At 35.6% G+C, this 26,626-nt stretch overlaps 1 protein-coding gene across 4 annotated transcripts in view; it reads right to left on the bottom strand.

The window, feature by feature from the left end:
* BRINP3 (BMP/retinoic acid inducible neural specific 3) overlaps positions 1-26,626 on the bottom strand; it is a 399,028-nt gene that overhangs the window by 265,252 nt on the left and 107,150 nt on the right. For 3 of the 4 annotated variants that reach the window (XM_059413324.1, XM_059413325.1, XM_059413326.1), the window contains exon 3: positions 835-864. The exons of the other annotated variant lie outside the window; for it this stretch is intronic. In XM_059413324.1, coding sequence (XP_059269307.1) covers positions 835-864 — 30 coding nt within the window. The remainder of the gene's footprint in view (positions 1-834; positions 865-26,626) is intronic. 4 annotated transcript variants of the gene reach the window in all.

The raw sequence follows: 26,626 nt of genomic DNA, 5'->3' as shown, positions 1-26,626 counted from the left end.
ATGTGCTATGGTGAGTGTTGTGAAATGTGTTAAGACTGATGCATCATAGACCTGTACCCCTGGAATGAATAATACATTATATGGTAATAAAAAATCAATAAATTGAGTTACCTTGACCAACTTCCCCTCAAAAATATAAATTAGATCAGCTTTAACCTAAACCAAAGCGGTATCCTGAGAGAGGTAAAAGCAAAAACTCTATTTCAGTGAGTTGAGTGAGTAGGAGAGAGAAAGAATAAGGAAGAACTCTTCTCTTTCAACAAAAGTGATGAGGAAGAGTTCTCAGCATCTAAGAAAGACCTCTGTTGTTACTTTGTAAAGCTGATCAACAGTCATTCTTAGTTCCTCAACATTCACCAAATGTTTAGTGACAACCACTATGTGCTGAGCACTATTTCAAGGTTAAGAAAGACACAATGCATACAACTACTTTCATGGAACATATGTTGCAAGCTTTGCAGGACTAAAAATAGGAACTAATAAAGAATGGTGATGATATTAGAAAGGGAAAACACAATGAGTACAGCTTATCAAACAAGATCAAAATGAATAGAAGAGTTTGTTTTAGGAAGGAGTGAAAATATCCTTCTCTGAGACAGCTGGATGAAATAAGAAGTAGCATACAGGTAGATTAAGAATAAGCTTTGCTGAAAAAAAAAATAAGTAAAACTCACAAACAGAAAGTAGAAGTGATTGTCACGGGTTGGGGATGAAAGAAAAAGGGAGAGTTTGGTCAAATGATACAAACTTCCAGTTACGGGATAAATAAAGCTGGGCGATCTAATGAATAACAAGGCGATCATAGTTGATATTTTTGCTGAGAGTAGATTTTACCTGTTCTCACCACTGACTCCCAACCAAATACTGAAAGAAAAAAAAAAAAAGAAAAAAGAATAAGCTTTGGAGAAAATGGTATATGTCTTTCTTACTCATTATTTAAAAGTTACTTACTAATGTAATATGACAGTGAATAGTGAATATTCAGCAAATATTTGCTAAATAGATAAAATGAATATTTATTCCTGATCGTTCTGTTTTGATCTCAAAATCAAGCAAGATGCTATGCCTTGTCTGTTAATTTTATAAAATTACTATTGTTTACTAAACACAAACATACATATATAATCTCAAATACACACGCGTGCATGCACACACACACACACACATGCACACCCTGAACTTTGGGAAAAACTAAGTCACACATAATCACTTATTATTTTTGTTCTTGTTTCAGGTCCTGCTGAGATAATTTATGCAATTATTCTTCATGCCAAAAGATAGTTGTTTAGGGAAATCTAAGGGGCCCAAAGCAGGAAAATAACTAGCCTCTTTACTTAAGAAAAGGAAAAACGTAGAGGCAGTACAATCCATAACTAAATGATGGGTAATTTCAGAACTGGAATGGTTCATTCTGACTAACTGAACTGTTTATCTAGCTACTTCGGACTATTAGAGCTGCAGGCTTTAAAGAATTGTTCACCTGCAGATGCTTATAGAGGTCTATCAGAATGCATTTGAGTTCTAGAGCTCTATAAATCATGAGTGAAGAAAACATTCAAAGAAATTTGAAAAGCAATACATTTGTCCAATTAACAAAACTGGTATAATATTATAACTCCACCAAGTAAAGAAATATTTTAAAAATGAGAAAAGTGTTGCCTGTACTTAGAAGGAGCACAGGAAATAGTTTAATTCCATCCATTTCCAAAGGGGAATTTATTTTTATAATTACATTGATAGTTTTAATTTTGTGTCAAAATGTATGTAACAGATTTAATATTTAATATCATACACGAATACACGGCAGTATGTATATCTTTGTGTTACTAAGAATATTTTCACATTTTATATTCTCCCACTTCGTTTCAGCCAACTCAATCAAAGCAATAAACATTTTCAGTGTTTACTGTCTGTCAATAATCTGTTGGATTCCAGGGACATAATGATAAATAAAACACAGTCTTTTTCCTCATGGATTGCATAGTATATATGAAGGGTCAGGAAATTAGATAGGAAAACTAATAATATAAAGAAAATATATTGTTTCTTTAAATTTATTTTGTACTTAATATTCCAGCATGATTATTATATGATGCTATTATTTTCTACAATATCATTTCTGTGAATACACTATTTACTGTTGTTAATATATAATTAGTATGACCAATCCCCTATCATAGAACATTTAGGTCTTTCTATTTTGGATTTAGATTATAATGCTTTAATTAAAAGAAAGATGTTTTGTAAAGGTTTTATTGATTTATTTGTTAGAGAGAGAGAGCACAAGCAGTGGGAGCAGGAGGCAGAGGGAGAAGTAGCCTCCCTGCTGAGGAAGGAGCCTATGAAGGACTCTATTTCAGACCCTGGGATCATGGCCTAGCCGAAGGCAGATGCTTAATCAAATGAACCAACTAAACATACCTAAAAAGAAAGATATTTACCTCAGTATTCCTGTATATCTCTGGACTTCGGGAGTTGGCTCAGGTTAAGGAATATTGACTTTATTTTTATATACTAATTAGTTAATGAAGTGGTATAGTCAAAGCTGGAAGTTGAGGCATTAAATTATTTAGAAGGGTATGAAGCAATATTAGAACATAAGAAGTGGTAACTCATTGGACAATAGAGGTTAAAAATAAAGGACATCAAATATGATGAGCTTGGCCTTATAAGACAAGTATAGTTAAAAATATTATTGAAAGGTTCCTAGGCATTTCTATTACAAAGGGGAGAAAATTTCCATCCCTGCCCCCAAATTTGGTGTCCCCCAAATTCATATATTGCAACTCTAACCTCTAATGTGACTGTATTTGGTGACAGGTCCTTTATAAAATGTAATTGGGTTTAGACAAGATCGTGAAGGTTGGGTGTCCTCATGATGGGCTTAGTGCCCTTGTTCAGAAGAGGCACCAGAGAGGGTTTGTTCTCTCTCTCTCTCTCTCTCTCTCTCTCTGTCCCTGAAGAGGTCATGTGAACACACAGGAAGGTAGAGGCAACCTATACCAGCCAGGAAAAGAAGTCTCTTCAGAAACTGATCATGTTAGCATCCTGAACTTCTGGTTTCCAGAATACTGAAGACCTAAATGTCTGTTGTTGAAACCACTGTCTATGATATTTTGTTATGGTGGCATCAGTGCCTAATAATCTACCCTTGGGAAACAAACCAATTAACACAGTCTTAAGTGGATAGGACTCATGCTAGGAGACATATACACATAGCATACTATCATAACTTATCAGAGGAATACTTAGCTGAGGGAAAGTACATATTCTGTAGAATATTATGCCTAAGCAAAATCTCAAATGGTGAATAAGGATCAACCAGGAGCAAAAGTTAGGAAGGAATGTTTCATCAGAATAAATAGTATAAGCAGGAGCGTGAGTATTGGCAGTAAATCCACACTGCTTGGTACCTGTGATGGGCAGGAGTCTAAGACGACCTCTCTAAGATTTTCACTTTAGTCTTAGTTTCAGAAAGAAATGTAAACATGATGAGATACCACTGCTATGATTAGGTGATTAGTCAATTGACTTTGAGTTCATCTGGGCATATCTGACTAGCCAGAGAAGCCCTTAGCAGGATCCAGAGCCATCCTGAAGAGAGACTGAGGTGTGAGAGGACCTGTGGAGGAGGTCCCCGGGGAGGGAACTGAGAAGAGCCTGAAAGAGCTCAGAGCCATCCCCGGCCACGAGCCAGCAAGAGAACGAGACCTCAGTGCTACCAGTGCAGGAAACTGAATACTGTCAGCAGCCCTGTGAGCTTGAGAGAGGACACTGACCTGCAGAAGAAACACACAGGCCAATCAACACCTCGATTTCAATCTTGTTACAAGTTGACCAGAGGACCCAGATTCCTGATCCATAGACAGTCCAGTCCATCTCTGCTGTTTTATGGAACTAACTTCGGTAACTGGTTAGGTAGCAGTAGAAGCTACTACATTCGTATTGATCATAAAGCATGGCACTAAAAGAAACTAGGTATAGGAGCGGTAGATAGGATTTCATGAATCCTATGAATCTTCTGAAACTTTTTAAGGAAACTTGGACTTTATTATGTAGATTATGGAGATTTCTCTGCCTGGTTACAAGCGAGGGTGCAGGGGTCAGATTTCAGTTGTGTAAGGTTGCTCTGGCTGCAGTTTAGAGGATAGATATGTGGGAGTTACCACGGCCATGTACGATGCTGCTGCTCTCGCCTGGCTGGTACCTGAAGAGAGCCTGGGGAGAGCCGATGTCGTCAGAGTGAAGTGAATGCATGAAACAAAATTAACATGCAAGGTGACAGACATGGGCATGATACGGGTGTCGAAGACAAAGAGACAAAAAATTGTCTAGAATGATTCTGAGATGTCAGCTGTGTAAGTCCCGGTGAATGGTGAGCTACAACCTTTAATGCAGACACAGGAGGAGGTGTAGATTTGACTTAATAGATGGGATGAAATGATGAATTAAGTTTTAAAATGCAATATTTGGAGTGTCTAGAGAAGAAAATGTAAAGAATAAATGATGTCCCAAATCTGTTGTTCCTTTATGCGTGAAATGTAATTCATGACCTTCTTCTTGGAAGAAATTAGCATTTCTGATAAAATGTTCAAATAATTTCAAGATCAACTTTTAATGGTATTCTGACTGGTTCTGGGAAATGAATCCCCATCCCACTCAGCTGCCAATCAAAGAGTCTAATGATCCAATTTTTTTTTTTCCTGTTTCAATTTTGTATGGATATTCTATTCCCCCCCAACCCCCCATTAGGTGTCTCTCACAAGCATAACTCTTAACTTGCCTCTTTCAGGAATCAGTCCTTATACCAAGATTAAAATAATACTTGCATATATGGTCCTATCCAAATATTCCAAAAATTTTATTTTAAACAATGATCTGTCTGATAAGAAGTGAGTTATATCAGTCTCTACACTGTGCAAAAGGTCAGACTATGAACTAGAGCTAGTGGAGCTCAGGAAGGAGACAGAAATGGGACGATCAAAAAGCTGAGAACCAGAAAACCACAAGAGCCTTGTGTGAAAGCACAGATCAAGAAATAATATTCTCTGACTTCCCCCAATTCACTTTTCCTTTCCTTTTCCTAATGTCCTCCATGTGATTCTTTATGTCCCACAAGTAAGTGAAACTATATGATAATTGAATTTGTCTGCTTGGGGATGAACCTTGACAGACTGTGGACTCTGCTTGAGGATGCACTTTGAGAGACTGTGGACTCTGAGAAACAAGCTGAGGGTTTTAGAAGGGAGTGGTTGGTGGAATGGGTGAGCCTGGTGGTGGGTATTAAGGAGGGCGCGTGTTGCATGGAGCACTGGGTGTTATACATAAACAATGAATCTTGGAGCACTACATCAAAAACTAATGATGTATTTTATGGTGACTAACATAACACAATAAAAAAACCAGGCGTAATATTCTGTAACAGTTGTAATGGTAAATTATAACATATATTAAATATACATATTTATACAAAAATTATAATTTGAATAATGTTTGAAAAACTGTCTTTGAAAGTATTTTTATAGAAACAATTTTGGGGTCCCAATCCAGCCAAATTAAAAAGAGAATTGAAGAAGAAAGGAAGGAATGACAGAGTTATGAGACTATCTAGAAAATTAATTTGCTGGTGAATAGAATGGCCCAAAAAGACAGGCTGAAGGCACTATGGGCTGATAACCCTTGAATCGGACCTTAAATCAGTTTGGCCACAAGTACTTCCACTTCAGTCAAAATCAAAGGTGACATGGGAGAATGAATGGGTTGTTTTACTTCGCCACAATCAAAGCTGTCCTCTGAGACATTAAATCACCAGGAGATCCAAATCCCAAATCAGTCATTTCTGATTTGGCGGGTTATCAACTTCAGTGAATATTAATTTATGAAGAGAGTCTCAAACACGCCAGACTTCTGCCTGACTCCTGAGAACCAAGTAGCTCCACAGCAGAGCCTGAGGTTGCCCATCCATTAAAATCAGACACGAATACTCGTGAGTGACGTGTCCTAACTGTGTGAGAAAGACTTTGTGCTCATCGTCCACCTATTTGTTTTCATGTCCACTCATGGAGGCCTTACTTGCTTGCCTTCTCTGCCTGGACTTTGCTCGGTGCTGAGGATACATGGTGAACTAACCGGACACACTCCCTGCCCTCACGAAGCTTATGTTTTATCAGGAGGCTTCGGTGACTAGCCTCCTTGGAAAAATGTTTAGTCCAAGATAAGCTTTACATGAATTATAAACTTGCTGACCTGAATATCTGAAAAAATTTCAGATCTAAATTTTATGATAGTGCTTCACATTATTAAATTTGTTATGCTTTTATGACAGTGTTTGAATTAATAATTGACTCACTAATCATTGCTAAAAAGGAAGCTTTTCAATATTTTTCAGGGGATAGGGATACTAAATATTTTAAAATGAGTATTTCTAGTAAAAATATCATACATGCCACAGAAAGGATTATGGAAGAGAAAGAAATGAGGAAAAAGGAGATATATATATATGCACACACACACATATATGCATATTATATAACATATGCATATATAAAATATAATTATATATAATATGCATATATATATAAACATATATTCTGTCAAAATTTGATAGATGAAGGAAAGTTCCTTCAAAGAAAGTTGGGTTGACCTATGAAGACCAGAAGGAAAATAACTAGAAAACAAAGCAATAAAGTGCTATCCAATGAAAGAAGCATGAGGGTTCATGGCCAGTGTATCTTGCAAACTCTAAACACACTAAAATATCTTGTCAGAGACTGTGGGTTTAATGAGAAAAGACAAGATAAAATAATTTGACACTTTTTGTTACCTGGTACTTTATCCCAAGTCAACTTTCTCATTTACAGAAATATTTGCATTATTGATAAATAATAAATATACACTTAAGATTTTATTTTTAAGTAATCTTTATGCCCAATGTAGAGCTCGAAACTACAACCCAGCGATCAAGAGTCACACACTTCACATAGCCAGCCAGGCACCCCAAAAATATGCATTTAAAGGGTATACTGAGATTGAAATATATTTTGTTGTTATGTTATTACAATGGGGACTCCACGGTAATAGTTCAGTGTCACAGGGTAATCTCTAAAGAATTGTGATAGATTTAATGATAATATATTTTTATCATGATAGAAATAGTTTTTACAACTATACAACGGCATATCATTTAAAATAAGTCTAACTGATGTTCAAATTTTCATTTTTTAAAACCAGAATTAATATCAAGCTTTAAAGATGAACACAGAAAGTATTTCATAAGACAATGTTAAAATTTTTTAGATTATAAAAGTTTTCCAAATTAATGTTAAATATACGTTCTCTGGCTGCCTGATAAAATCACCCCAGTAAAAAGGCAACTTGTTTTCTAAAATGCTTTCAAGTCAGCCGCATTAGCTAGCACAGATTTTTTTGTGAAGTATGTGCTTGTGATTTCAAAAGGTATTTAACATCTTCTGTACCTAGCCTCCTTAGAAAATGTTTAGTCCAAGACAAGTTTTATCTGAATTATAAAATTACTGACTTGAATATTTGAAAAATTTTCAGATCTGAATTTCACCAAAATACTTCACATTATTAAATTTGTTATGCTTTTATGACAATGTTTGAATTAATAATTGACATGCTAATCATTGCTAAAAAGGAACCTGAGTAAATAGACATTTGGAACTTTGTGAATAATTTGATTTATTAAGTATTTTTAACTCTTCTCAAAGTTTATGGCCAAAGATTCCTCAGCTAACTTCATTTCAGGTGCTATCCTCTTCACTCTTCCAATAGGCATAGCATGCCTTTGACCATCTTGCTGAATAGATTGGAACAGAACAAGGCAGAAAGAGAGGAAGATACCACAAGAATGATTCCAAGCCATTCCTATCCCTTCGACATTTTCACAATAGTGTAACTAACATATACACACATATACACTAACATAATAGTGTAACTAACATAACACGTGCGCGCACGCACACACACACACACACACACACACTTGGCTAAGATGATTCTTTGGAAACAAACAATCCAACCATCAATTAATCTAATCAAGAAGTACAACGAAACCATAAGCAAGAAGGAAATAACCATAGATACAGAAGATTCTTTTGTAATTATAAGAGACCACTTTACACAAATCTAGAGAAATAAATTTAAAAATAAATAAAATAGATAATTTCCTAGAAAAATCTAATTTATAAGACCTGACTCTAGAGAGAGATATAATTCTTTTTTTTAAAGATCTCATTTTTTTTTTATTTGATGGAGAGATCACAAGTAGGCAGAGCGGCAGGCTGGGGTGGGGGCGGAACAGGCTCCCCGCTGAGCAGAGAGCCCCCATCCCAGGGTCCTGGGATCATGACCAGAGCCGAAGGCAGAGGCTTTGAGCCACTGAGCCACCCAGGCGCCCCGAGAGAGATATAATTCTAAACAAGCCATAAAGAAACAGAAAATCTGGGAATGAAGGGGAACAATTCTGAAGATACACATGACAATGGATTCAGAGGATAATACCAAATACAGATCTTTTCTCATTTGCGCTTTTTTAAAGCTCTCACAAAGCAATTTTTTTTTTTTTTTTTAAATACCTGGGCTTATCAGGAAATAGGTTAAAGGTTGCTGGGGACAGTGAAAAAGCTGGCATGGCTGAGCTTGGGCGGGGCTTTAGTTGGTGAGGCCTCTGTCTCTGGCACAGAATTGGACCAACCACTGACCTGTCCAGCTGCACTGACCTTGGGAGCAACAATCAAGCATCGGGTGATGGTGGGCTGTGATTAGGCATCGGTGCCCATGTCCTCAAGGCTTCCAGAGGGTTTTGTGCCACTCAAGCATCACGGCCTTGGGATAATGGCTATGCACGCCTGGCTCCCCATGCCAGGATCTGCAGCAACTTAAACTTCAGCCCCCTACTCCCGCAAGACCCCGTGAAGAAATGTCACAGACTAGAGATGTGCCCACTCTTCCCGTTGTTGCTGGTTCTTCCCAGATCTGTGACCAAGAATGTATTGAAGAACTGCCTGGAGTGACAGAAGCACTTGTCTGAGGCACAGAGGGGAGAGGTAAATGATTCAGCCTGGGGTGTTGAGAGAGGACACCCCAGAAGTCCAGATATAGAAGACATTAAACTTGAGAGGATGAAGAGTCAGACACTGGGGCGCCTGGGTGACTCAGTGGGTTAAAGCCTCTGCCTTCAGCTCAGGTCGAGATTCCCAGGGTCCTGGGATCGAGCCCCGCGTCGGGCTCCCTCCTTGGCAGGGAGCCTGCTTGCTCCTGTCTCTTTGCCTGCCTCTCTGCCTACTTGTGATCTCTGTCTGTCAAATAAATAAAATCTTAAAAAAAAAAAAAAGAGAGAGAGAGAGAGAGAGAGAGACACCCTTTCAGCCGGCTGTCTTGCTCTCTGCCCACACTGCCTCCGCAGCCCCTCTGACCAAGTTCAAGGGAATGCCTTTTCACTGGGGGAAAACCACACGTTCTGCAAGAGCCTCTCTGACAGAAAGCGCTGCCTTACTTTCCCAGGGAATTCACTGACTGGAAGAGTGCACATCAGCTGGCTGGTTAGAAACAGAAAGGGTAGCTTTGTGATGTTGAAGCCACAGACCCACAGAGTTCAGGAAAGTTCTGGCTGTCACAAGATCAAGACCTGTAGCAGCTGGAAGGCACACAAGGAAGTGTTTCCGGAACAAGAGGTGAACGCAGGCATCTGTGTTAATGTAATTTCCCTTCAGCTGTTGTTATTTAACGTTGTATAGCCTAGGTCCACAAAAAAGATTGTGCGTGAACTAACGTGACTACTGCATTTTATTGTCATAATCCTCCTATTTACTAATTGTTTATAAAGTAATTCCAGTTTCTAAAACATGAATTACCCTAAAACAAAATGCTGTAAGAGCAGATAATTCTACATGCCACTTAAACTACTCCAGAAAATATAATTCCAATCAAATGCTTATACATGAAGCAAGTATCAATCAATAGGAAAAAAAAAAAAAAGTATTGCACAAACACCATAAAATATTTCACAAACTAATCTCTATTATGATATCAATTAAAAATCTAAGTAAAAAACTAGAAAGTTCTAGGACCTCACTTGAAGAATATATATTTTATGAGCAAGAGGTGTATTCTAAGAAGTCAAAAAGATACATAAAATATTGAGAAGTTTACTGAAATACTTTGACATTAATATATCTGAGAAGAAAATTCAAATGATCTCCTTCTTGGTCAGTGAAAAGAAATTTTTCAAAACTCAACACTAATTACTGGTTAAAAAAACAATGAATAAAAAAAGGAATTGATGAGGAATTCCCTAACGTAACTTACAAATGCTGATACCCATGATCCTTATTATTTGCCAATTCTGTATCTGCAATTTCACCTACTGGCTAAAATCTACTTGTAGCCCTAAAATTAATACCTGGGGCTTTTTCCACCATCATTCCAGGGCATGTACACACACAGAGCAGTGAAAAATCAGAGTCGTCCATATGTGCACATCCCCTACTGGGGTCCAACAAGGTGCTGCTCCGCCTTGTCCTTTTCAGCAATTCTACAGAGACAACCACGGGATGGAGACAGCAGGGGGCAGCACTGTGAAGTACAAGACACAGGCTCTGTGGCCAGTTAGATAGTATTTGAATGTCAACTCTGGTGCTGTTAACCTACTTTTTTCTCTTGTAAAACAAAGCAAGTATAATCTACCAGGATGAAATGCTCTAGGAATTAATATTATATGTGAGGTATATCTCTATCTACACACACACAAAAATACATGTACATGTGATACCCCTAGGAGCAATGGTTCAGTATGTGTTAATACAGATTTTTGTGGTGATTTTCTAGACATTATTAGCAGGAAAAATGAGAATTGAGTCTCTCTGTGTGTGTATGGGTGTGTATGGGTAGGTATTGTACATATGTATGTGAAATACATACAGAAATATGAAATACATATGTACACATGGTACCTCTAGAAGCAAAGGTTCAGTATTTGTTAACACAGAGTTTGTGGTGACTTTCTAGACCATTATTAGCAGGAAGAACAAGAATTAAGTGTGTGTGCATGTGTGTGTATGGGTGTGTATTATACACACATATATAAAATACATATATAAAATGAAATATACATGTATATATATGGGTACACCTAGATATTTTATATATCTGTGAATATCATACATATGTGAAAAACAAACATTGTATATATGGGCTAATACTTAAAGCTTTACTGCTAAGTCAAGAAGATGACATTACTATAATCAGCTCTACTGTCTAACACAGCACTAGATGTTCTCACTGTTGTTACTGGTCAAAAGAGAGAAATTAGAAGTATAAACACAGAAAAGAGAACAATAAAATATCAATATTTGCAGATGATATGATTTAAACTCAGCAATTCCACTAGACTTAAGTGGAAAGATTCTACAGACAACAAAATAATTCAGATAGGTGGTGGGCTGTGAAATTAAAATACAGAAATCAATAGCCTTCATCTATACACACAATGACCAATTGAAGATATAAGGTAAAAGAAGGCCTTATTCATATTTCCAACAAAAATAAAATTAAAAGCTTAGAAAAACACAGAAGATGAGAGAAATATGAGAAAAAATTAAACATTCTTAATCACAAACATAAAATGAAACACATGGAAATATATACCACAAAAAGACTCAATTTCATAAAGGTGTCATGAACAGGCTACATGAAAAAACAAATAGGTATAAATATCCAAGAAAACTTCAAAAAGAAGAGTGACAAGGTGACAAGAGTGATAAGACCAGGCCTATTAAAAAGCAAAACTAAAATTAAAAATTTAGTTAGTGACTTCTGGATAAATAAACCAAAAAAATAAACTAAAGTTTCAGAAATATCCCCACATATGTACAGAAATTTACTATATCCTAGGGGTCCATGGGTGACACAGTTGGTTAAGTGTCCAACACTTGGTTTTGACTGGGGTAGTGATCTTTGGGTCCTAAGACTGAGCGCAGTATCAGGCTCTGTGCTTAGTGTGAGGTTGCTTGAAATTCTCTTTCTCCCTCTGCCTCGTCTGTTCATGCTGTCTCTCTCTCTAAAATAAATAAATCTTAAAAAAAAAAAAGAAAAAGAAATGTACTATATCCTAGAGGTAGTATTTCAAATAAACTAGGGAGTCTTGGAATTTTAAATCAACAGAGTTATGACAAACTGGGTAGTTATTTGAAAAGTAATGGGGTCCAATTGATACTTTATTGCATACTAAAATAAATCCAAATCAGTTTAGGATATATAAATTCACACAGTGATTTTTATATAGATCTCCAATAAAAATGTAGAAGAAAAGGCTGTTTTAACTTTACTTCAAAATCAAAAAGTCAAAAAATAAAATATTTTTATTGATATAAATAAAAATGTGTTTCACTACCCCTCAATCCTGATAACCAAAGGCAAAAGGCATAACAAACTGAACAAAATTAGAATCCAAAGTATATATAAAAGCACTAACAACCTAATTTATAGAAAGCCCTGTATGTACAAAAAAATATATAATTAAATAGAAAATGCAAAACATATGAATAGGCAAAAAGTTCATCACTTATATAGCTGGATTCTGAAGAACAAACCTTTTGCTAACCTATTTATTTTTGTTCGTATACACGTATGGGAAATACAGTTTAAAAATCCTCTCAAATTTCATTTCCACAATGATCACAGAATGATTTCAAAAAGGGCCTCTGAAATATTTGATATCTGAAATATTGCCATTTCAAGAACATAGAGGTGATTTTTTTTTTATTTTGTGTAATGAGAATTTTTAATCGCCCTGCATGGACAGACATAAAATGTGCTCCTCGTTATAACAAAAAACAGTTTTTCAGGTAGGATCTCTTTCATAGATTTTTCTGGTGACAAAAATATCTTTGTAATTTAACCAAAAGACACCCTTCTGATGACCATGAGAATCTTCAAATATTAAGGATGTCAAAACTTTCCAAGCCACAAAATGTAACCAAACAATTTTTTTGTTCTTTTTCATAATGATCCAAATACTAAAAAACCAAACCAAACCAAATCCTTTTTTTTTTTAAATGAAGAAACAGGATTACAGATCTTAGACCTTAGTGTTTAATACATGTAATACTTTATGAACATGACTTCTTTTGATATACTAGCAGCTCCCTGAGAAACAAAACCTACATCGGTTAAGTAACTGTTTACCTTTGGGTGTTTGCAGCTTTTTCATTCAGTAATTGCTTTGATAAGTGAAATGTAGACGTGACATCAAATACAGAATGTTCAGAAAACTCAAAGGAATGCAACTTTAATAAATCCCATATTAAATCTGTGAATACTATTCAGAATTTGAAGCAGGCATAACAAAATTAGAGCTGTGTAATGAAATCATGGTATCATCTATCTGCTCATCTATTTAAAACCGGTTTTTATAAATATTTCTCCGTGATTCAGTAAGCATTTCAGATATGCTGGAAATTCTATTATCAGCTTTATTTTCTTATTCTCATAACAATACAAGTAGTTAAAAATATCATAGCCTTATAATATCTATGAAGAAACAGATGATTACAAATATTCCTTAATCTGTTTTGAGGTAGACTACAAATAAGAAGTCTGACATCATAGCATAATTTCCTAAATATTAGACCATATTGTCTGCCCCAAAATACTGTCATGAATATTCATTTATAACAAATGTATTTTGTTGAACTTCTGACATAAACAAGTGCATCTAACTTGTATCAATGCCAATTGATTTAAGTATTTTACATTAGAAAAATACTTTTCTCTCTTTAAATGCTTATATATTTCTCTCTTTAAATGTTTATATTTCCTTTTCTATATAAGCTCATTTTCTCTTTCTTGGCCATGAAAAAGGAAGAAAAGCAGAGAACAATGCATAAGCAGGATTTAAGGCAGTGTTGTCAGTAGAATTTTCTGCAATTATGGGTTTGTTCTATGTCTTCATTCTCTGATATGACAGCCACTAGCCACATGGGGAGAATGGGTGAAAGTTGTCAAAGGGTATAAATACATAGGATGTTATTTATCAATCATATCTCAGTAAAGTTGGGACAAAAAGGGTTAAATTTTGTTATAAATGAAAAAATGATTAACATAACTAGACTTTCACTCAATTTTAATTACTTATAAATTTTAATAGCTATGTGTGACTAATAGATTATGTATTAGACACTGCACGCCCAGTGTCTTCACCACACCACCACCCTGTCATGATGTAAGTCCCATCATTGTACATCCAAACATATCCCTAATCAGCCCAACTTTTTCGTTTGTTAAGCCACCATAGCAAAAACCATTGCAATTTCTTTCTAATTAGTACACCTGCTTCTACTCCCAGCAGTCCATTCTCTGGACAGCAATAAAAGTAAGTATTTAAAAAACTCAAATTAACATAATACTCAATGGTGACAGATTGAAAACTTTTCCCCTAAGTTTGGGAACATGACTAGGACTCCTGCACTTCTATTTCCTGTAGTACTGGAATTTCCAGCCAGAGCACTTAGGCTTGAAATAAATGGCTTTCAAACTGAAAAGGAAGAAGAAAAACTATCTCTGTGTAGGTGAAATGATCGTATATAGAAAAAAAAGCTAATGAGCACAGAGAGACACGCACACTGTTAAAACTAATAAACAAATTCAGCAAAGTTCAAGACTCAAAATCAACACACAAAAATCAGTTGTATTTCTATACACTGACAATGAACAATCCAAAAATAATATTAAGAGAACAATTCCATTTGCAATAGAATTAAAAAGAATAAAATACTTAAAAATTAATTTAACAGAGGCAGCATGACTTGTGCACTGAAAAGTATAAAATATTACTGAAAGAAATTAAAGAAGACCTAAATAAATGGAAAGTCACCTCGTGTTTCTGGATTAGAAGATTTAATATTGTTAAATGACAACACTACCGACAACAATACACAGATTCAAGGTATACCTACCAAATTCCCAGCAGCATATTTTCAGAAATGTAAAAGCCAATCCTAAAACTCATATGCACTCTCTAGGGAGTTGAACAGTCACAACAATCTCAAAAAATAATAACAAAGTTGGAAGTCTCTCACTTCCTGATTTAAAATTGTATTATAGAGCTATAATAATTAAAAGAGTATGGTACTGGGATGGGATAGGCACGTAGACCAATGGAATAAAATTGAAAGCCTAAAAATAAACTCTCACATCTATGGTCAATTGATTTTCCACAAAGGTTCCAGGACCATTCAATGGAGAAAGAATATTATTTTCAACAAATAATCCTGGGAAAATTGTATATCCATCCACATGCAAAAGAGTGAGATTGGACCCTTACACCATGTACAGAAATTAATGCAAAAGATATCAAAGGGGGGCACCCAGGTGGTTCAGGGGGTTAAAGCCTCTGCTTTCAGCTTAGGTCATGATCCCAGGGTCCTGGGATCGAGCCCCACACCAGGTTCTCTGCTTAGCCGGGAGCCTGCTTCCTCCTCTCTCTCTCTCTCTCTGCTTCTCTGACTACTTGTGATCCCTGTCAAATAAATAAGTTAAAAAAAAAATTAAAAAAAAAAGTTATCAAATGTATAAATTTTAGAACACTATTAAACTCTCAGAAGAAAATTTAGGGGCAAATCTGCATGACCTTGGATTTAGCAATAATTTTTTAAAATATGCCTCCAAAGGACAGGAAAAGCAGCGAATAGGTAATTGGACTTCATTAAAATTAAAAACATTTGTACATCAAAGAACACAATCAAGAGAGAAAAAACAAACCACAAAATGGGAAAATGTTATTTACAAATTGTATTACTGAATAGGTTTTAATATTTAAAAAAATAAAATTCCTACAACTCAACAACAACAAAACAAACAACCAACTTAAAAAATTAGCTAAGGGCATGAATAGATATTTCTCCAAAGAAGATGCACAAATGGCTAAAAAACACATGGAGGATGCTCAACAACTTTCCTCATTCAGGAAATGCAAATCAAAAAGACACAATTCAATACTATTTCATGCTTGCTAGAATGGTCAGGATTTTTAAAAAGGAGGAAGGAAGGGGAGAAAGAAAAAAAGAGACAAAGAAACAAGCATTGGCAAATATGAGAAAATTGGAACTCTTTTTTTTTTTTTAATTGTATTTCTTTGAGGGAATGTCAGGAGGAACAGAGTGGGACAAGCAGACTCCTCCCAAAGCCCAGCATGACGCCTGACTCAATTCCAGGACCCCAAGATCATGACGTGAGCTGAAATCAAGAGTTTAATGCTCAACTGACTGAGCCACCCAGGTGCCTTGGAAAAACTGGAACCCTTGTACATTGTTGATGGGTATATAAAATAATGTAGGTCCTGTGGAAAGAAGTTTGACAGTTTCTCAAAACTATACACATAGAATTACCAAATGATTCAGCAATTCAACTCCCAGGTCTATACTTAAAAGCACTGGAAGCAAGGAATCAAGCAGATGATCATATGCCATTCGTACTAGTCAACGCATCATTCACACTAGTCAAAAGATGGCAAGACCCACATGTCCATCAATAGATGAACAGATATACTATATATATATATATGTACAGTGAATATTATCCAGTCATAAAAAGGAATGAGGTTCTGATACATGCTACAACATGGATGAATTTAAAAACACTATGTTAAGTGAAAAAAGCAAGACACAAAAAGAAAAAAGAAGTGTGTGACTCATATAAAAATATTTATATGAAATATCTAAAAAAAACAGCAGAGTCATAGAGACAGGAAGTGTATTAGAGGTTACCAGCTTCTGGGAGGAGGATAGAACTGGGAGTTACTATTTAATGGATGTGGAGTTTCTGTTTTGGTGATAAAAATTTTCAAAACCTATAGTAGTAGTAATGATTGCATAGCATTGTGAATTTAATTAATACCAATGAATTTTATACTTAAACATTGTTAAAATGATAATTTCTGTTTTATATATATATATATATATGTATATATATATACACACACACACAATGTATGTGTGTGTGTGTGTGGGGTGTGTGTCACTATATATGTGTGTGCGTGTGGTGTGTGTGTGTGTATATATATATTATAATTATAAAAATGAGAAAATAACAAAACCTCAGAGATTGTTTTAAAAAAAATTGTATTGTTCTGTCATCAAAATGGTAGAAGAAGAATAAATAAAACAAGATGGGATTGGGAGGGAGACAAACCATAAGTGACTCTTAATCTCACAAAACAAACTGAGGGTTGCCGGGGGGAGGGGGTTTGGGAGAAGGGGGTGGGATTATGGACATTGGGGAGGGTATGTGATTTGGTGAGTGCTGTGAAGTGTGTAAACCTGGTGATTCACAGACCTGTACCCCTGGGGATAAAATATATGTTTATAAAAAATAAAAAATTAAAAAAAAAAAAATGTCCCCCAAATAGATGTTCATCATTTAAAATATAAAATCTAAATTTCCTAATCAGACTTTCAAGCCCTTTTGCAATTTGGCTCCTGTCTACTTCTCCAACCTTATAGCATTAACTGCTCCTATAGTCATTTTTTGAATGTGTTAAGCTGATTTCCACTTCAAGAATTTTATCAGGTTTTTTGACTGTCGACAAAACTAGTGTATATTTATACAATGTGCAGCTGTTGGCTTTCTCTATACATCTCATTTTATTGCAGTTGAGAAGGTAATTGCATAGTGTCATATTTAAAACCGTGGAATCTGGAGCCAAATTACCAAAGTTTAAATCCAGTCCTCACCACATACTACCTGCATGACTTTGTAAGTTACTATGTCCCAATTTCCTCTCATGAAGAGTCAAGATAAAAATAAAACCTACCTTATGAGACCATTAGAGGTATAACATAACATATGTTATGTGTATAACACTAATTACTGTAATGTAAGTCCTCAGATTGATGCCTGGCTCACGGTAAATGTTACAAGTGTGATCCATTTATTATTATTATTATTGCCCAAGAGTTATCTTGCCTTCTTCCTCCTTCTTCCTGCTTCTTCCTTACCAATAGAAAACAGTTGATGTACTTAGCAGGCAGCAACCTTCTCAATGGAGACTTACACCCAGTTTTAAAGGATGCACCTCAACTGAGCTAAATCCTACATAGGAATTCCATTCCTGCTTGACAGTTTTTGGTCTAGAAGTAAACATGTGATCTAGTTCTGGTCAAAGAGTCTTAATAAAAATCCTCTGGTATCTCTCCAGGCTTGCATTGCTAATAGGGGGGAAAAAAGTTACTGGAAAAAAGGTTCTTTTTACATTGATCTGTCCTTTCTGCCTTGAACAGACCTATGCAAAGACATTTTGGAGCTAAGGTAGCCTTCTTGCAACACCAGACCGTTAGGAGCCAATCCTCCATGGCATTTCTATTCCTACCGTGACAGCTTTCATTCTGGGTTATTTTACCAAGAATGTTTGCATGGCAAACAGTTTTGAAACTTAGAAACAATATTTCCCTTGGACAAGAGGGTGTATTTGTTTTCTGACTAGAATAACAAAGCCAATGCCCTCCTCCAGTACAAAGGGCATGTTTGCTGGTGGTTTACTTGTAAGATTTGAAATTTCCTACCTTGAGGTTACTTGGCTATGACACAACCTGAGTGTGTGCGGAGCATCTGTCTGAGTTGCTCCAGAGAAGCCCTGGGGGTTTGCAGGACAGAGAGAATCAGTGTGAACGTTAAGTTCATGCCACCTGCTATGCTAAGACCAATAAAGTCCTCTGTCTCTGATCCAGGAGTTCAATGTCTTCTGCCAGCAGCTGGGAGCTGTGGTGGAGTAACTACTATTAACTCTTGAACAATCAGGGGGTTGGGACACTGACCCCCATGCAGACAGAAATTCATATATAACTTTTGACTCTCCCCAAAACTGAACTACTAATAGCCTACTGTTGACCAAAAGCCTTACTGATAACATAAACAGAATTAATATATTCTCATAATCAAGCTAGAGAAAAGAACGTTATTAAAAAATCATAAGGAAAAGAAACTTCCTTCTGTATTGTATTTACTGCAAAAAATCCGTACGTAAGTGGACCCACACAGTTTAAACCCATGTTGTTTAAGGGTCAACTGTACTTATTTTGCAAGCAGAGTAAAGTATCAGACCCTTCACAATTCCCAACAAACACAAGTTTAACTACAAGAGCCAGCTTGCTGAGGACCGTAGTGCAAAAGATCAGAACTTCTGACTGAACTATAGTACCAACCTTGCAGTATCTACCTTCAGATTTATTACATGATTAAAACACACCCCACCCAAGGGGCACCTGGGTTCCTTAGTCACTTAAGTGCCCCACACTTGGTTTTGGCTCAGATCATGATCTCAGGGTTGTGATATTGAGCCCTGTGTTGGGTTCCGTGCTCAGCTCAGGGTCTGTTTAAGACTCTCCCCCTTTCCCTTCTGCATCTCCCCCTCTCTAAAATAAATAAATAAATAAAAAATAACACACAGACACAATAAAATATATTCAGCTGATGAACACATTTTATCTAAAATTATGAAAGAATTTTCACTCATTTACATAATGAAAGCAAAGTCATCATTTTCTGATTTGAGTAGCAAGAAAAAAAGATTAGAATACCTATTTGAGGAGATGTTCTTTTACTTAACCTTCTCATACTTCCTGTAAAATTTATTATAGCTCAACTTCAACTCTTAGGCAATCAGGTAATTAAAAAAGTCTAAAAAAAAATTACATACATCAAAAGAGGTTATTCTGCTTGAGAATAGTTTTAGTTCCTGAGAAAAAAATTCCTCATCTTGTCAGCATGTCCTGTGATGCTAGCCACTCTGGACTTCTTGGAGGTCCCACAACCCACCAGATGCTGGCCCACCTTTACAAATATGAAAACGCTGTTTTCTATTACTCCGATATTCTTACTCACCTTGCTATCCTGGAGAAGTTCTCTCTATTCGTTTAAGTCTGAGGTAAAATTATCCCTCCTTGTTTTGTCAAATCACTCCTGGCCAAAATTATCTGCTCCTTCTGCTCCTTTTCCATGTTATTTCACACACACTAGTGCTTCCATCCCGTGTGTGTCACGTTCTAACTTGTACACACGCCTGTCTCCTCCATCCCGTTTTGCCTTGTTTTAGAATTTTGCCTGTGTCATGTTTGGTTGTCTATTCCCACTCATCTCTTCATTAAACAAATAGTTATTGAGGAGCTGCTGTGTGCTAGCCACTCTTCCTGGCAATGGGAATATAGCTGCACAAAAGTCACATTGAGACATTTCCTTTGTGGAAATTACCTTCTAGTGAGAGAAGCAGACTAAAAACAGTCAATCAGTGGAGAAACACAATAGCAAAACAAGTAGCTTGAGATTAGTGCTATGAAGAAAAAAAATGCCAAATAATTTTAAAATAAAAAGTAATGAAAAAATCCAACTTGGAGAGGGCAGCCAGGAAATGCTTTTCTGAGGTGGCATTGCAGCTCTGACTTGAACGGTGAGAGTGAGGGGGTCGGGAGAAAGGCCAAGAAAGACTCTCCGAAGCAGATAAACAGTGGAGAAGCTTGGGAAGGGTGCTTGGGGACAAGGTGTCTAAACAATAGTGAGAAGGTGAAGAGTTCTGTAAGAAAAGATCAGAAAGATGGAGAGAAGAGGCTCATGAGTTATGGGAAGGGATTTAGAATTTGTTCCAAAAGCAATGGAACAAAAATCACTGAATATTTCTGTTCAAAGGATGGATGTAATCTAATTTACATTGCTGAGAAATCTGGCTGCCTACTGTGAGGGAATTGTCTGAGCCCTGCCAGATGCTTGGGACAATGGTTCAGATCAAATATTACAGTGTCTTTGGCTAAGGCTGAAGTATGGTATGTAAGCAAGTGGATGGACTGGAAATCAGAAAGGTTCATGGACTGAGTGTGGTTAATGAGGGAAAAGGGGTATTGGAAATAATCCATAGATTTTAAACTTGAACAAGTAGCTGAGTGATGGTGAGGAAATGGAAGAAGGTTGAATTTTTGGAGGAATATCAAGAGCCCATTTCCAACATACTAATTTTGAGATAGCCATTTAATATCCAAAATATGTCAAAAAAAGTAGATGGATTTTAGAATCAGGATGGATTTCTGAAGAGAATTCTGGATTGAAGAAACAAGTTTTACATATCTGTTATCAATAAACATTTGTATTTAATAATATGGACGGGACTGAATGAGTTTCCTCATTTATAATCAATCAAAACATCTCCAATTCCAACCAAATCAAGAAGGAAACATACCAAGTAACATACACTTAAATCTAGATGTAGGGTGCGCATCTGAGTTGTGGATTCACCACTTCCAAGATGTTGACAATCTTTAAGGATAGTTGTTACCGTTCAACTTTACAGATAGCCAAACTGATCATCATAGAGTAAAAACAACTTGTGCACGGTTGCATAATTAGTAAAGAAAATAGAGAAGCCAGGCATTAAACTCTAAGTTCATTTCTATCACACCACTCTTTCACAGAAAGTATATTTAATCTTCCCCAGTATGATATTATAAACTCATAAAGTTAGGTTGATAAATCCAGTTATCCCCATTTTCTTACCAATGAAAAATAGGAGCTTCAAAACTATTTAATAATTTGTTCGAGGTCACACTGATCATTAGTAGAGCCATGGCTAGAGTTCAAGTTTGAACTCTTACACAAATACTCTCTTCCCCCTACGCGATGATGTCAGTTTTCCTATCTAGTCTCGGTCCCATTATAAAAACACTCTTTATGTTTCTTTGTTTACTTGTTTTATTTTCCTTAATTATTTATTTATCCTTTTGAGAGAGAAAGTGAGCATGAGTGGGGAGGGGTGCAGAGGAAGAGAGAGAGAGAGAGAGAGAGATTCTCAAGTCAACTTCACACTGAGCGCAGAGCCCTACATGGGGCTTGATCTCACAACCCTGAGATCATGTCCTGAGCCGAAATCAAGAGTCAAATGCTTAACCGACTGAACCACCCAGCTACCCTACAGTTATTATTTAAAAAACTCTTTAAAAACTTTATTATTTAAAAAGCAGTTATTATGTAAAAAAAACTCTTAAAACCAAAACTTATGTTAGTCCGAGTACCTCATTTTGGCTATCCTTTGCTTCCTTACCATTTTCCTCTACCAAAAATACATTGGCGATATGGATAAAGTTCTCAGTATCTGTGGCAGCACAGTCTTTCAGGGACTCCAAACCACTGGCATGGCTACTTACCATTATGTGCTGAGTCAGCCATGAGCTTCAGGAACAATACTCATTTATTTATTATGAGATATGACTACTTTACTTTTCTAAAGGGAAATAAAGTTTTGAAGGAAATATAAGCATTTATTTGTGTTTTCTACCTCTATTTTTAGACTTTGATATTTATAAATATGAAACCTTTAAAATTTTCATTGGTAACACACATACATCCCAATGACCTTGAGTTTTCTTTTTAGCCTAAATCATATAAAAGTATTCATAAACTTCTACTAGAAATCCATTAATTATCAAATACTAATAATGTAAATGAATGGTAGTGAATAGCACATTTTTCATTAAATCTATCAGTTAATTCTCATTCATGTTCCAACCCAATTTCATTCACCACACACTGATATCTTGTTGGTCTTAGGTATATGGATCAGTACTTATTTCCAAAACTATTCTAATATTCTTTTACTTTTCATGAAGATAATTTGTGGAAATTAACTTCCTCAAATTTTATATGGTAATTTCCTAGTTAAAAAGTTTCATATTAAGCTTAATTCCTCTGGGTGAAGCTTATGATATGTAAATTTGAAAATAAAAAGGCACAAATAATTAGTAGCAGAAAATTATACGTGCAAATGCAAAACAGATGCACATATTGCATAAGGCCAACATGTGACAACATGTGACAATTCTTTTTTATCTTTTAATATTATCTCTTTTGTTTTAAAATGTAATATTTTTCTCTAATTTAGGAAATCAAAAAAATTCCATTGCCATGAACCGTTCCACCTTTTAATTGACAAGAAATATAAAATTGAAAAACAAAAACAAAACAAATCTCAAGGTGCATGCACATACATCTAAAGAATCTTGAGGGGTTTTTAATCCTCTCAACTTTTCCTAATTACTTCATACTTAGAAATCCTGTCACATCTTTCCTTGTCTACACAACTGGGATTTACATTCTCCCTCCTAATACACCATCACAAATGAAAACATTGTTTTTGGTTCCAAATGCATATTCAACAGCTGCTGAGAAAATTAGAAATGTGTGCTCATTTACTAAGTCTTAACACACTCAGACTTCAACCTAGTAGTGTTACAAACTAAAAAAAAAAAAAAAAAAAAAAAAGAAAAAAGAATAAAAAATCCCAAACTATAAAGTTCTACAAAAGTTCACACTGAGCCAAGAATGGATTTATTTAGAGAAGAGGGGAGTGGAGCACTAATTGCTTAATCTTCCTGAAAAAAAGGACAGTCTACCTTTAGCAAATACTGAACCAAAGTACATAGTCATTAAACTTTTTGCCCTTTCAGATCACACCACTCAAAGTTGGCTTTTGTCTGACAATTCAAATGTCCTTCTAATGAATTTCACCTGCTCTCAAATATTAAAAATATAAATTTCCGTTCACGGAATTACAGCCACTGAATTGGCCAAAGCACAGTTCTAATAGGTCTGTTTACAGTGTGAGATCCAAGTAACAGTGACCGAGTTATGGACCTTGAGGTTCCAGCCCTGTAAGTGAGTTTCCCGATCCAATCTGGGAAGAGCAGACGCTGCAGTCATTTCAATCACTGCGGTCATGTAGACCCAGCCTCGTTCTAAATTTCCTCAAGTGCTTTCATCACATGGGTTTGGCAAATTGACAACTCAGAATAGATACAGTATTGATTTGTGTCTTCTCAGTGGTGCAGGTGGAACAGGGCTATGAATGGAGGTCCTTGAAATTAGTATATTGGCGCTCATCCATTCCTGGATGTATTTTTTTCTTCTCTATTCATCTCAGGAAAATATCTAACTGGGTGCTTTGTATGAGGTCATTCACAAAGTAATTCCCTGATTTTTTTTTTTTTAACATTTTTAGTAGGCCATTAGATTCAGGAGAACCTAAATTTCTTGTTCTCATATTAAAGTAACAATAAAACCTGACTTCTAATCCACTGAAGATATTATCCGTCACCTGCAGAGTGTAATGTCACAGTATTTGGTAATTATGAGAACATACAGAAATAAAAAAAAATCATAAGTTCCAACATTTAATTTCCCTTGTAAAAACATAGTAGTCAGTGTAAATACCTCCCACTTAACAAGAACTATTGTCTGAGTTCTAGATATTTTGTCCTGACTCCCTAAAAATTTCTAGAAAATAGCGAACTATATGCCAATTATACAAGATTCGTGTCTCTTAGTACTTTTAACATGTATTTTATAGTATCAGAGAGCAAATCATCTTTTGTAAGTGTGCAGAATAAAGCACAAATAATGAAATTAATTTAAATCATAAGCCCTGGGAATAAATCTTAGCTCTGCCTTTTTACAAACTATTTAACCTGAAAAACTTACTCAGCATTTCCAAATTTTCTTTTTCTTGACCTATATTGCAAGAATAAGAACACTGACTTCAAAGGATTATGTGACACAGTAATATTTGTGAAAAGTATTTAAATTATGAAGTATTAACCAAATATTAACTATTACTAATTCTTATAGGCAAGTGCTTTCACCTTCTCCAAATTATACAGACTCCTAAAGTAATACATGCTATGGATTATGAAGGATTAGGAGCAAGTTGTTGTTATGAACACTCTACATGTATTAACTTATTCGATCATTACAATAATGTCATGAAGTAGTTATTATACCTATTATAATTATGCAAATGAACAAATTGAGGTACCAAGAAATTAAATAACATCACATGTCTAAAAAATAATGGGCCAAGATTCAAATCTCAGTTAATCTACATCCAGGATCTTTGTTATTAATATAATTGTTGCCCTTCGATGCCTTTTCATTATATAATAATTTGCAAAACAAAATGACTTTTCCTAAAATGAAAACTTTCTTTGCATTATTTCTCTTCTATATTTTGTAAGATAAAAACAAAACAAAATCTATGGCTGAAACCCCTCATTGGTTAGTAATTCCAACGTGCCAGGCATGTTGGAGTTTCAATATGGAATTGTTATTACGAAGAAAAAGAAATTCATTTTCTTTTTTTAAAAAATAGTTTATTTATTTATTTGACAGAAAGAGACAGCAAGAGGGGGAATACAAGTAGGGGAGAGGGAGAGGGTGAAGCAGGCTTCCCGTTGAGGAAGGGAAGAGTCCTGGGATCATGACCTGAGCTGAAGATGGATGCTTAATGACTGAGCCACCCAGGCACCCCCTAAATTCAGTTTCTAAAGTATATCATAACCATGTGTGAAATGAAAGGTAAACATTTCAAATAGCAAATGTTAAAAATATTTGTGTATTGCAAATGTCAAGATTGCCTTCTTTTTTAAGGCTGAGTAATATTCCAGTCCATGCTTCTGTGGGAACAAGCTGATGGTTACCAGAGGGGAGGTAGATGGGAGGGTGAGTTAAATAGGTGATGGGGATTAAAAAGGGCACTTATAATGAGCGACTGGATAGGTATGGAAGTGTCAAATCACTATATTGTACACTTGAAACTAATATTACACTGTATGTCAACAAATTGGAATTTAAAGAAATATTTTAAAAATATTTGATAATTAAACAATGTTCAGAGTGAGGTTTAGGATGCACAATATAAATCATCTCATCTGTATAACTGGGAAACATCATTATCAATATTTTTGTCATTTTTGATACATATATAATCCTCAAATAATGAAAAACATTTGTAGGTAGAGACTCCCTTTCATATGTTGGCCAAGAAAGATGATTTGAGGTGAAAAGAAGTTTTTTTTTTTTTTTTTTTTTAAGATTTCGTTCGTTTATTTGATTTATCTGACACAGCGAGAGAGGGAACACAAGCAGGGGGAGTGGGAGAGGGAGAAGCAGGCTTCCTGCTGAGCAGGGGCCCTGATACAGGGCTCAAATCCCAGGACGCTGGGACCATGACCAAGCCGAAGACAGACACTTAACAACTGGGCCACCCAGGCACCCCTGAACAGAAATTTATAAGTGAGTCCATTCTCTTTAGATTAATACCAGAGTATTAGTTGAAGGCAACATCTAAACTGATACATCGTTTATCAGTACTGGTTTTCTGGCTTCTTACTTTCTGGTAAATTAAACTCTCTGTTCTTATGTAATCAATCATAGAACTTTTCTTGTGGAGGGGCCCAGGAACATTGTTATCTTCAACCAGTTTTAGAAATATGAGTCAGGCACTCTCTTTAAACATGAGTAACCACTTCAGTACTAAAATGATCACCTCATTAGTATATGAAAATGTGCAATATCATATCATCCCACATTATTTTACTGATGGAAAACTTTTGGTTCTGAATTCCTTTTGCATCACTTTACCATTACTTTCATTTTTTGAACTTTTATTTTTTAATATCTATTAGTGTAGGATTATGTGTATGTAGCTATCAAAGTTGAATCTTAAAAAAAAACCTATTACTTTAAGTTTTATATAAAATAGGAGGAAATAACTTCATTTTTGTAAAAGTAAATTCTAGAA

Source organism: Mustela nigripes, chromosome 10, assembly GCF_022355385.1.
Source record: "Mustela nigripes isolate SB6536 chromosome 10, MUSNIG.SB6536, whole genome shotgun sequence".
Taxonomy (NCBI): domain Eukaryota; kingdom Metazoa; phylum Chordata; class Mammalia; order Carnivora; family Mustelidae; genus Mustela; species Mustela nigripes.
Note: the sequence above shows the minus strand (reverse complement) of the source record. Positions and strands in the feature narration are given on the sequence as shown.